Raw genomic sequence first — 18,181 nt, 5'->3', positions numbered from 1 at the left:
TCTTTGGGATATAAAGATATATTTTAAGTTTCATCAAAATCAGATAAAAATTATAACCTCTAAAGGGTCCACAACCTTCGTATTACTTACAAAATCTGAGTAAAAAAAGCAGCCATTTTCTCATGCAGTTTCGTTTCGATTTTCCCGAAATTCAAATTCAACCTTTATTACATATGGTAGACTAGTGATATATTTAAACGTTTTTTTAAAAACGGATAAAAAAAATTGTGACTTCTAGAGAATCCACAAACTAAAACCAAGAAATTGGCCATTTTAAACCATTGTAGGCCTACACAAAGATATTTTCTTTATAGGTAAGAGTGTTCTTCCTTCCATGACATTAGATATGAAGTGATTTTCTTTTGGCATTTTTTTTTTTTCTTTCTTTTTTCTTTTTGTTGTTTTTATTTTGTCTCCTAATTATTTGAAAATGGTATAATTTATACTTGTATCATATGGTAATATATAAAACAGCCATTTTGTCCGACAGTTTTGGTCTTATTTTCACGAAATTCAAACTCAACCATCATTAGGGTGTAACGGTGATATATTTACACGTTTTTTTTTTAAATCGGATGCCGATGCCTAGATAAATAGATTTGAAATGTCATCCCCATAGACCCTTTCAATGATACTTTGAAAATGCCAAAGTGCCTATCTATCTTACTCAATTAAAATGAATTTTTGCTATGATAATAATAAATTTATGATATTAAAATTTAATTTCAAATAGGCCTATAACATTTTTCAGTAAACACATTTGAGATTATTGATTTATCTTTTTACAAATCATCATAACCCCCAAAACATATGAGTAAATACTATGCTTATGGCATGTTTAGTATTATAGGCCATTCAACCTTCTAATACCAAGAAATTGGCCATTTTAAACCATTGTAGGCCTACACGAAGATATTTTCTATATAGATAAGAGTGCTCTTCCTTCCATGACATAAGATATGAAGTGATTTTCTTTAGCGTTTTTTTTTCTTTTTTTTTTCTTTTTGTTGTTTTTTTTTTTTTGTCTCCTAATTATTTGAAAATAGTATAATTTATACTTGAATCATATGGTAATATATAAAACAGTAACAAAGGGCTTTGTTTACTGGGGTTTTGAGTATTTTTTCTTTCTTGAGATTCTAATTTGGGGCGTCATCTAAATGCTTAAAGATACATTATGGGAGATAAGATAACGAGATGGCAGTTCTCGCTATAATAGTTAAAAACTAGATAGTGTAAAGGTAATTTGCTGAAAATTTCAGTCAAATTGATCCACTATGAGCCGAGAGAAAAGTGGGTGAAATTTTGGCATAGTCTCGGTCATCATTACTAAAATCATTAATATAAACAGCATAGTCTCGATTATCCACTTTTTCTGATTTAATTATCAACGGCCAATAGCGGCATATAGGAATCTAATCCAGCCAACATCGAATGCTAGCCTTGACATCGAGAGTTTATTATGGTCTGGATAAGTTAATTAATGTCTAATTGATAATTTAGATAACATTTCAGGCCTAAAGAAAGACTTGTAATAAGCAGATTTTGCTCTTGCATAATGCATGTTTAAATTGCCTTATAATAAAATAAATGGGTGGACCGTAGCTGTATTTCCCATGCTATGAAAAGAAAATGAATGTGAATTGTTTTTTGTGAATGATGTCATGTTAAAATTATGTGACCCGGGCCATTGGCAATATTATCATTATTCCAAATATACATGTATCTATTTGTCGCAAAAGATCTAACAACGTAGCCCTAATCAATGTTTGTTAATGTCGTGATTTTCAGTTAGGAGAGAGTGACGGCTATCCTACGTTAAAATTGATTTTAGTTAAAATGTCACTAAAATAGGTTTGTGGAACGCCACTATCTTAAGATAAAATTTTAACTTAAAATATTATTTTTGTGGATTTTAACTAAAATGCCTAAAATTGTTTTGTGAAACTCATCTATCTTAAGTTAAGATGAAATTTTAGTTTATGACGATTTTAAGGAGATTTAAGTTTTTGTGAAACAGGGTCCTGTTCTGTAACATCTGCTTTCACAAAAGTGATATCCAGACATTGTCTACATGTACATGTAAATTGTTCTTAGTTATACAGTGGGTAGTGTTTGTCACTATTATCAAGTCACTCATACAATAAGAACAATTGAATTCCATAAATGAGCTGAGCGTTTGGGAAATATTGCCCTTTTTTTCAAATTGATTCCCTTATTAGTTAGTTTTTCATTTTAATTTAAGTCTGTATCACTAAAGGCCCGGGACTGTCCAGCACAGTGGACACTTACGGCTAGCTGCCCGATCGTTTCACTTGATCTGATATGTCCGTTTGTTTGTTGTGTCTGTATATTGTGTCGAGGTTTGTCTTGTGTAATTCTTTCTGTATGGTGCAGTCCCCCTCTACTTAATAATAACCAATACTGCTATTTCAAAATTTGTTGTCAGACATTTTTACCGAAAATAAAGAGGTGTTAACTCTTATCTTATTGTTTCTCTGATACACAAATTTAGCAATCATTTCTGCAATACATGTATTCAGTATTTTTATCATAAACTTGCAACTAAGACAATTGGGCTCATCAAATTTTTGCATTAGATTTCCATATTTAAACCCATTTCTAACAATGAATACCATTAATCATATTATATACATGTAGAAATTCATGTACTGGTAGAGAGTGGATATAAGTAAAAACAAGGTGTATATTATGTAGAAAGAACATTGATTTATGAAGGGTATTTTTTTATTATCCCCAGAACGAATGGTTCACTCCCATTTCGACTATACCCCATTTTGACTACAAATTTTATTACCCTCAAAATCTTGACGCCCAACTTATCAGCAATGAACTGTTCCATCGATTAAGAGATTTAATTAAGGTGATGATTATTGTTAAAATAGCTTATATTTTGATTCTTTTAATTCTGTACTGTACGGTGTACCCATCAAACATCTTTAAAGATAGGTCGCCAGGCAACGAAACATACGCCACAGCAGCTAAATCGTCCGGGCAGTCAACAAGAGTTGTCGCATATTTTTACTTTCTTTCGGTAATGAAGAATTTATAATACACTAAAATCTGAGTAAGAGTAACAACTCATTAAGTAATTATCAGAAAATCATTAGAATTTGTTTGGTTTTTATAAAGTTCTGCCCCATGCTAACGTTTAGTATACGAAACATTTAATATCATGGATTTAGCTGTTAAAGTTAAAGTTATCAAAATTCATTGAAAATCAATATACTTGTTTGGCTCAAGACCTTAAACAATGTGTATAAATTGAAAGTCAATCGAATCAAGGGCCATAACTCTGGCAGTAATTATCGGAAATCGCTGAAAATCAATAGGATTCTTTGTATAAATTTGAAGTCAATCGGATATTAATTTTACAAGCAATTATGGACGCCAGACGGACAGGGGCGACGACAATATATGACCACATTTCAAAGTGGGCGTATAAAAACTGCAAAAATTACAAAACTCAGCTGCTCGCCATATTTCTAGAACAGTATACAGGGATCATATCACACCTATTCGATATATAAACTGCACTGACTTCCTATAATTTTTAGAATTGAATATAAAATTTTATTATTAGTTTTTAAATGCATAAATAACATTGCACCTATTTATCTTAGTAATCTTTTTTATGTTTTTATGAACCTCGTCGACAATTACGGTCTTCTGGTGACAATTTTCTACTTATTGAGCAAAATGCTAATCTTGTCAGTTTCGGCAAGAAGGCTTTTGACGTTGCTGCCCCAAAACTATGGAATAAACTTCCTTATTCCATTCGGTCATGTACTTCTCATTTAAGATTTCTCTTAAAACCCACTTGTTTAATAGGGCTTTTAATTAATCATCTCTGTGATAATTGTATCTATAATTTTATACATTACTTTCTTTTTTTTAATATCATATTTTTTTTATTGTAAAGCGTCATTGAGCATTTTTGTAGAATATAAACTTACAATTTTAAGTTTCATCAAAATTGGACTAAAACTATGGTTTTACATGCGTATGTGATTGTTTTTCAACTTCTCTCTTAAATCAATCTTTTGTCTAAGTTATCACAACTTACAAAAATTTTACAAATAAATTAAGTACAATGTACATACATGTATACTGGTAAGTGATTTGGAAATGACAGATTAAATATGAATTTATAAAGGCATTATCCCTTTCATCAATATCATTAATCTACAAGTACTGATTTTAAAAAAGTAAAGAATTTTGAATAAGAGTATTTTTAATTCATTGGAAGCCACTAAAAGATTTGTATAATTGGTAAATTGACAGTTAAAACATTTTTATCTAAACGATAATTCAGCAGATTTGTCTCAAATTTTGCATACAATCTAATTATGAACATACACTATGAAACTGTATAGTCAAATCACATCAAATCAAAAACTATTAAGGTACCAAACAAAGCACTAATGCATTATAACACATACATGTAAAAGCAAAATAATAAAAGTCTTGTATATCATCAAACAGACAGAATCTGATTGAATTAATAAAACATTAATCCCAGTATTATTTGTTTGTCCACAAAATATTTTAAATTAAGTACTGTAACTCTACCTATAACCATGGAAACTAAAAAGATTATAATATCATGTTACCGACATCGTAGATTGTTTCATCAAATTAAATTATTGCAACTTACCTCTAACTGGGCAAAACAAGAAAAATCAAATAGTGAAAAAATGGAATCTTTTATAGTACATCTACATGTGAAATGAAATGAAATGAAATGGGGTTTAACGTCCTACTGTTCTGTTCTGACTGGGCTAATCAAGACGGTTATAGTACATGTAAATCTAGGGTTAATAAAAATATGTGAAAAGATATCTGTTTGGTAAATTTTGAATTAAGACTCCTTCAGCATTGCATGTTCTTGTGAAATTTACTCTCAAGCATTGCCACAAGATTCTGCACACAAAACAACATCACTCTCTGGATAATCATGGACAGATCATAAGTTGAAGAATTGCTTTTAATAAATTTCTGCAATTTCTTTTTCATATTTGAATTCAACCCCATCCTGCAACAAACAAAATTGTTGAACAGACAAATAGTCTGACAGGCAGGGGTAAAAATATAGTCTCCTATTTATCAGTTCAATATAAAAACCAACAGCAATTTTACATTCATAGGATAATGCAACTGAAACAATAAGCTTTTTTCATAAAGGAAGTACTTCAGTTTTTTTCTCTATTCACTAAGTAAAAGATCTTAGTTTGTAATTACATGATTGAAAGAAACGTGAGAATTTCCTGGAAGATAGCAATCAGTCTAATGAAGTGAACATGTAAAAATCTACCACCTTAATCTCATCATTTTCTCCACTTTCTTAGATGATGTCTTTTTGGCATCGGAATTCTATCCAACAATCAATAAACATTATTCTTCTTATTCCTAAAATCAATTTCCTATTTCTTCCATAATCTTAATTTTTATGGTTTTAATACGTCTGAGAGAGATTAAAGTTGCAATTATTGCACAACATGATGTAAAAGGTCATTTAGATGTCTCTGTGAACACTTGCTTCAAGCCATGAAACAAGATGAATTGAAGAGGCAAACTAGTCTTTGTATGAGAGGGAGACAGTGAATTACATGTAAATGGCAAATAGAAAGACTCTCACAGAGAATGATAACTTTAAAATACACTAATGACTAAACCATTAAGATTTTAATTTAAGCATGTGCATGATTAAAGAAACTGTATCCTGTATCAAGGATAACTACAGTGCACTCTGTCACATCCGACATCGTACGGGATCGTTACAATATGTCGGATTACGCAGAGTGTCGGAATACCCAGTTTTCTCAAAACCCGAAATATTGTAACTTCGAAAACCGGAAGTATTATTATAATGTAGCTTCGAACATAGAACTTTGAATCACCAGAATGTTAGTCACTTTAAAAATGATAAACCTTTCTGTACATTCAAAATTGTATTACATTAATTTTTATTTCATTTAACATGCGTAGACAGTTTGAATAGGTCAAGTCTGTCGTTAATTTATCTCCTTCGCCGTCTTTAGTTGATCGAACTCGATTGTACGTTCCGGAATTGAATTCTCTCAATCCCCAAAATAGTGACAATCGACTGGATATATAAATATCTCATCCAACATGCAGCCGAAACCTGCAGTTCGCCGTGTTTAATTACATCACAGTTCTACTCACACCACCCCTGTCGTCGGGACTGACAGAACTGTTAATCTTTTGTGGCTTCACACCCATTCAGTTTTAATCTCACGGATAATTGATCGGTAAGTGTTTGCTTCACACCCACCGATTGAAGGCCGGATTATACGGTGTCGATTCAATGAAAATCGTATGACGGGACGGCTGATTGATGTCGTAATCCGGAACGTACAGAGGTCAAATTACCCAGAGATTTTTTGGCTGAAGTAATAAGGAAATAAATCGGGACATGAAAATGGTGTCGGATGTGACAGAGTGCCGGAGTGATCAGAGGTCGGATGTGACAGAGTGCACTGTACATGTTAATTCTCTATAGTCAATTTTTTTTTGTTTTTGATGAAAACATGTTATACATGTACATGTGCTGTATTCCTAAAGCAATGGTTACAATCACAATAAGCACAACATTACCATTGCTACATATAGATTATGGTTAATTGTTTTATTGTCAACTCATCAAAACCATGAGTGAAAATATTTGATTGTTAAACACTTGTCATCTTGTCATGATTAGTCAGCATGAGACCTTAGTAAAGCAATCAAAACAATTAACCATACCTGTTATCTGATATACAGTAAATTTCGCATAAGTCGGAACTAAGTGGACTGACCAATTTTATCTGAGTTAAGCGAAGATCTGAGTTAGCCAAAGATCGAAATTCAATCTTAGCTTGATTAGAAATAAACTGCAAGAGCTGGATAATAATTGATTCAAAGGAACATTTCAAGATTTTATTCGTATGTGCGAGTAGATAACTTCCGTTTTGGTGCAAGTAGATAACTTCCGTTTTGTCGCCATCCTTGAAGAATGTCCTAAATTTTCCTGGAAAGTGTCTCGTACAGCAGACACCGAGTTCCAAATTTTCCGGGAAAATTCTATTATTGCGTCGCATCAAATTTTAGTCAAAATTATAGAGGAAAGTATTTTGGGGCTCTGTGCATGGAATACCTAACCGCGATTTAGACCATCGGGACGAAACCGTCAAATTCTGAACATACTGCCAATCCGACTTAGGCAAAGGAAAAAAGCCGGAATTAGATCAAATGGACCAAACATTTTGATCTGAGTTGAGCAAAGATCCAACTTGGGAAATCGGACTTACGCACAGAAATTTAATAAGAAAACCGTGCAGTATCAAATGGTCCAAACGATTTTATCAGAGTTGAACGAAGATCTGACTTATACATCCAAGTTTATTACTAAGTCATTTCTTACTCACATATATGTATATACAAAGTTTGACATTCAGTTGGTCAAGCAGCCATATTGATTCTTGATAATTATTTGTGTGTGATATATCATTAAGATGGACAATGTTCCAGAACTTTGCTATAACTAAAATCAGTGGTCTGATAAATGAACAAAATTGCTCATATGTGTAAATTAGATAGCGAGAAATCCTTTCGTAATTCACATGTATGAATGTCTGTTTATTCAGTCTTTCCTCCTTAGGGTCTACCAAAACCATATGGGTGTGTTTACATGTCAACTACATGTAAGTCTGCCTTAACTGGATAGATCTAATAATAAATGATTTTAAAATACAGATGTGACATCATCTTTTGATGTTGGTGTACCATTATTTCAAATAATGGTACTGGCAATGTGCCAAGCATACATTATTTATACTGGTTGCAATATTGGACCCGCGCGACGTATTTCATTGAAATGCACATACTGGTTAGTGTCTGTATTTTAAGTTGTTTAATGGTCTCGTGCAAGATATTGCGTAATATTTAGATATTGCCCTCGTGCTATCGCACTCGTACAATATCAATATATTACTTAAAGAGGTCAATATTGGTGTCAGTCATAATCACATATGTGATAGAACTAGTTAAACACGTTCCAATTATGATTTTAACACAGAAATCATTGTTACGATAGATGCGTAATGAAGGTTTCAACAATCGGAAGTGACAAACGCAAATGGAGAACTACACTGACATACATGTACTGATAATGGCAATAACAATATCAGCTTTTGAAGACCCCTGACTTTAACAGGGGCTGTGTTAAATCTATACAAAAATGAACATCTACATCAAGCTGTTTTGTTCCAAAGTCTTGAGCAATCAAATTGCCTATCACTTTCAGGTAAGCAGAAAATTCTCATCATTGAACTTAGTCATGGTATTGATATAATGAATCTATGCTAGGAGTTTCATTATTCTTACCCAATTAGAACCAAAGTTATCGTGTTCCAAAGTCTCAACCAATCATATTGCTTATCTGCCTTGGTGATAATGTGCATGATCAAACTCTGTCAATGCATTCACCTAATAGACACCTACGCCAAGTTTGAACATCCTACATCTACCTCAACTAGAAGGAGAGTTATTCTGTTCCAAAGTCTTGACCAATCAAACTTAAGTATCTACTATGCTCAGCATTAAACTTAAGGTAAAGATTAACGAAACAATACACATATTTCACCACTATCACCCAATTAGGATCAAAGTTGTCTAGCTCCAAAGTCTCGACCAATCAAATTGTTTATCGCTCTGCTTACCCTAAGTTGCAAATGCTCATTATCGAACTTAGCCAAGGTATTGATGTGATGAAACTACACATCATTTTCACTTAATTACAACCAAAGTTATCGTGTCCCAAAGCATCTACCACTCATATTGCATGTCTCTGCTTACCCTAAGCAGAAAACGCTTATCTTCGAACATCACCTAATAAACACCTACACCAAGTTTGAACATTCTAGATCAATTCGAAGGAGAGTTATTGTTTGTCCCAAAAAGTGTGATGGACGACAGACAGACGGACAGACCCATTTTAATAATCTCCCGCTTTCTTTAAAAGACGGGTGACAAAGAAGTGCTAGAAAGTGTTAGTGAAAATGTTAGATTAAAGCAAATAAATTGAGTTTATTGATATTGGCTCTTTTGGTTCAGATCAAATATTTGTTAGAGGCAATAGGGTGACAGTGTGAAATTAATAGAATCTGATGTAAATTTCAAATGGATTGATCAACTTCAGTAATTTTTATACCAATACACTACATTCCATTAATCAACATTTTTTTTGCATTTTAGGAAGACTGGTAAATCAGAAATGGAAACATTTACAACACACTCAAATCTGATTATGAATAACAACTCATTTGACTTCTAGTTCTGCCCTATTCTAGCATTTAGCATACAAAACATTTAATATCTATTGCCATAATCACTGGAAATTGTTGAAAATTGATAGGCTTCTTTGTTTCACAACCTTAAACACTGTATTAGTTATAAAGTCAATCAGATATCAACTTAAGCATCTAGAACGTCCACAGTAATTATCACAATTTGTTGAAAATCAACAGGCTTCTTCATCTCATGACTTTAAACACTGTGTATAAATTTAAAGTCAATGGATATTAACTTTAGCCTCCAGAGCGTCCACAAGAATTTTTAGAGTGATCAAGGGCCAAAACTCTGGTAGTAATTATTGGAAATTGTTGAAAATCAATAGGCTTTTTCGTATCATGATCTTAAACACTGTGTTTAAATTTAAAGTCAATCGATTATTAACTTTGGCTCATAGAGCGTCCACAAACAATTGTGGATGCTGGAAGGATGAACGAACGGGGGCGACCACAATATACAATCACATTTCAATGTGGGCGTATAAAAACTGAATACATGTACCTATAATCTTGCAGCAAAATAGATACATCACACATGCACATGTATAACAGCTTGGAGTTAATTATCAGTACATGTATACATCTTCTTGGAATTTTTAAAGGACTGTAACATGTGCATAGCTTCATTTTATTTTGTTGCAATGCCTTGTGTTTTCTTATGTATTCTTAACCTTCAATGACAAACTGCAAATCTGAACTCTCATGAAATTACTTTGATGGAGTAATCACTATTTTTTTAAAATAAAATTAACAAACAGACCAGTCCTATTCTCTTTTTTAATGTAAAAAACAAACTAACATTTTAGTACCAGTATAATTTATGCAGAAACGTTCCACAGAGATACAGCAACATGTATACATGTATGTAGTAGTACAGGACTATATATTAAAGGTTTCTGAAAGTCTTTCACAAACAATTAACCAGTTACGGTCTCTAAAGTATATGTGGGTTTCCTCCTTTAACACAGAAAATTAAACAACAACCATATTTTTTAGATGGGTGTGCCTAATCTTTTATCAATGCTCACATGTACAGCATGTGTATGCACAGGTGCACTTATATGATGTGCAAGTATTATCAAATGGAATTGGCAGGTTTGTAGATTAGAATGATTAGCTACATGTACATACAAGGAAGTGTAGGACATTACAATAGTGAACATCTGTCAGAGACACTTTGATCTTCTATAAGTTATTTCTATGAATTTAAAAGACAAAAAAGTAAAAGAGGGTGCTAATTGTACTAATTGGTTTGACATTGACATACTTGTATTTGAAGAATACAAAAGCATATGTACATGTAATTAAAGACACGATTATTACATTTTTTAATTTTCATCTTTAATTACACTGGGTAAACAAAGGATATCTTCCATAGTACTACATGTATGTGTTATTGTACACTGTATGGGAAATCTGTAGCAAATTTGTAACAAAAAATCATTTGAAAAAAATTGCTTTAGATTAAAGATGCACAAAAAACCAACCATATCTGTTTTCTTTAAGGAATTAAATTACATCTACAAGGTAAATCAAGCGTGAAATCTTCTATACATTTACATGTATATTGTTAAAACCAGCAACCACTATACCGGTATATAAAATATATATTCTATTGTGTCGAAAAATTAAGTAAAAAATTTGGGGACTAAGTAACATTTCCATTTGCTGTTGATCTAGAAAGGTCGCATTATGTAAGCGCTAAATCTACCTATTGCAGGTCTTTATTTTGGCTTCAAATGTTATATAAACTATTATTTAAACATTCTTAACATGGCAAGCCCATAATCAACTCTCTAGGTCATCGAATGGCTCCAATTAAGTAGATTAGAAAGCTTTGAGCATTTAATGATTTAATTTAAAAATGGAGAAGAGCGACTAAGGCTTAATTAACAAGTACCGTTGTCACAGTACTAAACAATCAATGCCACATATTGTCAAAACTCCAAAGAGTAATAACTTCGTTCAGAATAAAGAATTTGAATGAAATTTTCAATACATTCATTTTGCATTATCTATTTTGAATGTTACATCTTTAAGAGAAATGAAATGGGGTTTAACGTCCTACTGTTCTGTTCTGACTGGGCTAATGACGACGGGCATACGCCATACAGTGTGCTATGAGGGGAATTTTGCCCGGGCAGAGGCACTTTGGCCTACTCTTATATCAAATTCCAACTGCCAAGGGATCTTTTACGTGCATGCCAATGTATACACTAGACCTCGGTTTCCATCGCATCCAAACAACCAGTCAGCTGTCCTTGTCAGGCCCTCTGTCCATGCGCACTGACATTGTGACAAGGGGAAATTACGACTGAAAATCCCGAAAACTTTCTCGGCCAATGCAGGGCATCTTTAAGAGCATACATGTATATATGAAAATAAACTTTATTAAAGATACATTATGGGAGATTAGATAAAGAACTGGCAGTTCTCACTATAATAGTTAAAAACTAGATAATGCAAAGGAAATTTGCTGAAAATCTCAGTCAAATTGATCCACTCTGAGTCTGAACCGAGATTTTTGCGACTGTTTTTTAGGCCTGGCTTCGAGCATCATTACTAAAGTTGGTACGATAAAAAACAGAGTCTTGATTATCCATTTTTAGATTTAATCATCAATGAGCATTGAGCAGCAGATTGGATTCCAATCCAGTAAATATCGCAGGCTAGCAATGACATCGAGAGTTAATTAATGTCTAATTAATAATTTAGATAACATTTCAGGCCTAAAGAAAGACCTGTAATAGCCAGATTTAGCTCTAGCATAATGTATGTTTAATACTTCAAATTGTTTTTAATTTCTTCCATGGTTTTTTTCTCATTTAAAGAAGCCTAATTACATTGTCTCAAAGCAATTTCATTGGTCTATGCTTTAGGACAAGATTACTTTGATTTTAACTGATGGAGAGTGATGAAACCTGACTGAGTTTGATCGTGAACATTTTATGCTTAGACTAATCATAGATAATCAGTTTGATTAAATATGCTATTAATTAATATGTGTCATCTATTTATTTTGGGATTTCGGTGTGAGACATCAGCCTCACTGTTCACTTGTTTTAATTTATGATCAACATCAAATGGAAACTGAAAGCTGAAAATTTGCCTTTCTTCAAATAAAAAGGGCAAGGGTCTCCTTCCTTAAATTAACCAATTTTATTCATTAAAAATAAATCTGGGATTTCATGCATCATTTTTTCAATGAGTCTGTGCTCAATTATAAAAATCAGAGAACTGGCCAATTTAGATCAAAGAATTTTCTGTGAATTTTACATGATTGAAAACCTCTGTCAACTATAATGCATATAAATTTTACTATATATCATCGATGAATTGACAAGCCAATCTAATTTGGACTTACTTCTCAAGCCTAGCAGTGTGAAATTTGATCAAATCTCTTCAAAGAACATGTAAAAAATTGAATATAAAATATACATGTACAACAAATTATGTGCTATGTGAACTTACAGGTAGTGGTTTAGTGCATACATGTATTACTAAATGCACCGGTAATAAACAATGCATATTACTAAATGCACTTGTAAATAAATATAAACTAAACAAAACAAAGATTGACAGAAGTAACATACAATATTCTTTTTAAAAATTAAGAAATGAAATGAGCTTTAAGTCCAAGTGATCTGTTCTGTGTCAACAAGGGTAATGAAGATAGGCAGAACTCCCAAGGGTTAATTCATGACATGTGCACGCCAAGATGCATTGGACCTCAGTTTTTCATTTCATATTATTGACTAAACACTGTTCCTTGCTTGGCCCTTTGTCATGCTCCACTGAGAGAGGAAAACCCGGCAAGAAAATCCTGAGGTACTTTTCGGTCACACAATTGAAAGCAGGACACTCGGATTTGTGTGTGTGTGTGAGAGAGAGAGAGAGATGTGGTTTGTGGTTTAACCTCCACTCGACACAAACTAGGTCATTTTGTGACTAACACATGGTTGAATTTTTTATTTCAATAATTCGCTTGCGCGTAGGGGTCTTTAGCAGTGGGAGGAAACTGGAGGACCGATAGAAAACCCACGAGGTTGGACAGGCGACCCTACTCCTTGTCACGTACAACCGGGGGAACCACGCCAGTTGACTCAATGACAGACCTTATGATATACATGTAGAGCGCACATGCTAACCATTCGGCCATCCAACTCCCCTCTTGGATTTCTGAGGCTGGTCTTTATTACTCACAGAGCCACTGTAGCACCCTAACAATAATTCAGATTTGCATCTAGTATCTAGGAAAAACTTAAAATAATCAATTTAATGAATAAAATTCATTTTGTATTCAAATTTTATCCTTTAACAAATTTCTCACATTAATGTAATGATTAAATGAAATAAGAAATGTGATATACTATATTTTGTCAACCATCTGTGTAATTACATAGTCCATAACTAGTTATTTCAATAATTGATGTGAAAAGAGATCTATTTGATTTGTTATTCACTAATTCAGTCAATGAAAGTTATTGAATATCAAGTATAGTACCCACATTTATGTGTCATAATCTCACACTGTTGCCAAATGACAAGGTAATATTACATAGAATATCTATGTGACAATGATATTGGGCAATATCTGAATTATCATGAGATATGTTCTGACATATTAACACACAGACTTATAATGCATATTTTGATTATGATAATGCATCCATACATGTAAGTAAACATATCTATATTTTATTTTGTAAATGTCAAAGCTGGCCATATTTTTATGGTAATGAATAAGAATATCACGCAAGAAGCACTGAGTACATGTACATACCAGTCTACCGTAAGCACGCTTAAAATTCCAATACGAAAACTATCGCTATGTGTATTCCACATTCATAGTACCAGTAGTAACAACAGACAGAATTTTCCCACAGTGTTGGTTAATTATTGTCGCACGTATTCGGAATCCATATTATGAAAGCTTTGCTTACCTTCATTGCCGATTAATCTTGCCTTCTTCACTGAAATAAACAAACAATACACACAATTAGGAATAATTAAGCTAGAAATCCATATAGGGTAAAAAAGAATAAGACATATTCTTCCGTATATGGAAGTAAATGTTGAAAACTACCTTCCTATATCGGTACCATGGAAATAGCGAGACGGCGATTTTACCGTTATTCGTATACTCTCTACTGTCAAACGCATATTTACTCCAAAACTGACTTACCACAGACACAAAGCAAGGACATATTTTATGGTAGTTTATCCAACACTAATAATTTCCATGTGATCATTTCAGCTGTATTTGTATAGGGTATTTATCCTTCAACTATGATAACAACTCCTTCGCACTGAGTCAGCCGAGCCGCCATCTTTGATAGTTTGTGACGTAGTGGGATCAGCGTACTCATTAATATTAACAACCCTATAAAGTATTTCTTCGGAACCATTTAACCGAAACAAACCATGACTTGATTTAATGTAAATACTGACACAAATTTGTCCATTTGTTGTTTTTTATTTATTTTCGGAGAAAACATAATTGTTAAGACATTTATAATCTAGGCATCACACATTTTACAAAATCGATATTTCATTGACGCAGGTCTTAAGAGTTAACATGGGGTTAGTTGTGAATAAGTTTTGTTTTATTAACACAAATCAAATATTATCATAAATATTTAAGCGTGGATCACATATAATTGCTTATTGTTTGGAATTTTTAATATCACACGGGCTCGTAAGAGTGAAAAAATCTTTCACGCGTTATTAATTGTGATAATGTATAGAGCATTTGCATCTGCAATGTTTAAATTTAACCTGCTTGGGTGCCTTTTAATTGTAATTCAGTTAATTCGAAACCTCAAATTTCAGTATGTTTCAGCTTAATTTTAAACGAACAACAATGCTTAGTTTATACGCAAAAGACACGTGTTGTCATGCACATCAAATACATTTATTAACGTATGAAACCTTAGAAGATGTATTATGTTTTATCACTCGTGAGAAACAGGACATCCAACATTAAAAGTTCTAAATCATTTTATTTTTAAATATATCGTAACATCTAACATAACTTTGTTTTGTTCGTGTTATTTAAGATATTATGTGTTCACAAAGATTTATATTGAGATTTCTATATTTAGATAGGGATCCGAGGCTATATTTCCCGGAAAATCCTAAATTAGGATCTAGCCCGTGAGTTAAGCAAATTCAAAGACTAATCATAGGCGTACTAGCCAGGAGGGCAGCTGCCTCCCTAACTGTCGGACAATCTGACTCTTCGGGCAGACGGATAAAGTGAAAAAAATTGACAAAATAAAGTGCTCGAAATCTATTAGAACACTAATTTTACTTTCTTTTAATTGAATACCGCGAATTTATACTGAATTGACTATAAATTAAAATATTTTGCCTGGAGTTACTCTGTGCGACATTTTTCGGGCATTTGAGAATGCAGTTGCAACAGTCTGATTAGATGATTGGAATTCACGTCGGAGAGTGGGATTTCGGTTGCAAAAATTATACGGTTTTCAACACTTTTAACCTAGGACATGTCCAAATTTATGTATAAGTCATTATTTTCTATACCAAATGAGCAAATGAGGGCGGTCATACGCCATGCATTGTGTACAATGAAGGGAATTTTGTCCTGACAGTTGTGTTTCGGCTTACTCTTCATCAGATTCCAAGTTTTATGGGTTCTTTTACACCTCGTGTTTTTGTCTAATCGGAACGATTACATGTTTATCCTTACCACTGACAAGGGGAGGGGGCGGGGCCGTCGAACACTCTGGGTCAACACATACTTGGAGGTGGCGCGTATGGAAATATAATTTGTAGTCGGTGTTAAAGCCAAGTAAACTCAATATCCAATGAAAACGTCCCGATTATTTCTCTATTTCTCGGTTACGTAAATATAGTCGAACATTTACTTGGTTAAACTATTTTAATTGTTTATATGGGATGCCAGATGTAATTGAAGATAATTTATGTATATAAACACAAATATGAAATTAAAACGGAAGATTATCACCGATATTTTCAACTGTTAAAGCGATAATTTCATAATTATTTCTATATCTGTTGCTTAATATGTTGTCAAATCAGTATAGGAATCATTCTAGCACTTAAAAAAAATTCACCTAAAAATTTGAAAGATTCACCTCCTTTATTTTAAAATAGTATCATTTTTCACTGGAAAACTAAGTCTACATAATGGAAGTGGTCAGCAGATTCCGTTACTCTAGCTCTTGCTAGATGGCCACAGATCACTACTGTTTTCCCCATTGACTTTAATGTTAATTCTCGTCTCTTAGACCGGCTCTAACATTTTCCCAAATTTTTGTTGGGTAGAACGCTTTCTGCCACAGATGGAGCAACATGTGGCAAACGCTTACCCACATAGCTGTATGAGGTTCACCATGAAAAACTTGAGATACACAAGCTGGACGTAGAGATAAGTAAACATGTAATTTTCGGCTCTACATTTCAGCGTAACCAACGCCTCAACTCTTGTATACTTTCGCCTCAAAATCATGAATATTCACCAAAACCTGGCAGAAAATGTATTTTCAAACCCTTATCTTCAATTCTACACCAAAAAGTTAACAAAAATCGCCATGCAAAAGGGGGAAAATGGGAAAGGGAGAGAAAGACTAAAAAAAAAAACTTTCGCCCTAACGGCGTAGACATATTTGGTGATCTGTGTCCAGATGTAGGGTTTGCCGAGTGTTTAAACCAGTGATTCTCAACCAGATCTTCCTACGTGTGCCGCGAAATTCGAAACACTGCAATAAAGTATGTTCATAACTGTGTTTTTCTTTATTTAGTTTGAGTCATTCTATGTGTCTATGACTAGTGTGTGTCTACGGTTGTATGCCGTCTATGACTTGCCATGTTTTTATTTTGCAAAATTCAAATATTTTTCATATATATTTAGCCAAGTGTGCCGCTATTTTTTCATGTGTTCCAAGGTGTGCCGTTGGCAAAAAAAGGTTGAGAAACACTGGTTTAAACAGATAAGAATAATGGAGGCAAACCACTATTAAATGTCACTGGTCAACCTCATGCAAATCTGAAGCAAAGACATAACCATCTGTTGCTTTGTCTGCAGTGGAAAGTGTTCAGCCTAACGAAACGTTTGGGGAGCCGGATGAAGAGATCAGAATTAACACTGAAGTCAATGGTGGAAATTATTGGTGGTCTGCATCCCAACGATACCCTTTTTTGTGTAAAATTACCTCCCTTGTTTTGATCAATGACGTCATTAAATTGATGCTTTCAGACTCAAACTTTTCACTTTCAACAAGAAAATGATATTTTTGTCAATTTCTCAACTGACACTTGTGAATTATAGAATTAATATGATTATTATTTAACAAGATATATCATAATTTTACTTTGTATAGATTTCATGTATTTTAATGCTTTATTTTAACATATTTTAAGCATAGACCTATCTAGAATTTGTAATGGTATACATGTACACTCATGCCTCTTTGGAATTATTAGTTATGATAAATATTTTGATAATATTTTACTAATTTGCCTTTTTATCATAGATTTGACCGATGGAGCAGAAATCAGATTTTTTATAGGCGAAATTTCTACATGTATAATGTTATTAACGTCTCAAAGGCGCTGACGTGACCTGTTGATTCAAGTCAGGAAGAGAATAAGAGATACTGTTTTCCTAATAGCAACGGACTCTCGCCTTCTGACAGTAGGCCTAATAACCAAGGGGATCATTTCGACCAAGTCTGAACGGCAAATCTCACCACTGCACAACCCATTGCCCTGGCACGCCTGTAAACAGTCTCGATGTCGTAGTAAGAAAATGATACTGAATA

The 18,181-nt window shown here is 33.2% G+C and overlaps 1 protein-coding gene across 8 annotated transcripts in view; it reads right to left on the bottom strand.

Annotated features, from left to right (window-relative positions):
* Positions 1-14,700, bottom strand: part of LOC126819765 (protein unc-13 homolog B) — a 124,796-nt gene extending 110,096 nt beyond the window's left edge. For all 8 annotated transcript variants that reach the window (XM_056100330.1, XM_056100331.1, XM_056100332.1 and 5 more), the window contains exons 1-2: positions 14,557-14,700; positions 14,315-14,344 (exon numbers count right to left, since the gene is read on the bottom strand). In XM_056100330.1, the coding sequence (XP_055956305.1) occupies positions 14,315-14,344; positions 14,557-14,578 (52 nt within the window). In that variant the 5' untranslated portion in view covers positions 14,579-14,700. The remainder of the gene's footprint in view (positions 1-14,314; positions 14,345-14,556) is intronic.
* Between the last annotated feature and the right edge of the window lie 3,481 nt (positions 14,701-18,181).

This window comes from Patella vulgata, chromosome 4, assembly GCF_932274485.2.
Source record: "Patella vulgata chromosome 4, xgPatVulg1.2, whole genome shotgun sequence".
Classification (NCBI taxonomy): Eukaryota; Metazoa; Mollusca; class Gastropoda; family Patellidae; genus Patella; species Patella vulgata.
The sequence above is the reverse complement of the archived record's forward strand: the minus strand, read 5'-3'. Positions and strand labels throughout refer to the sequence as shown.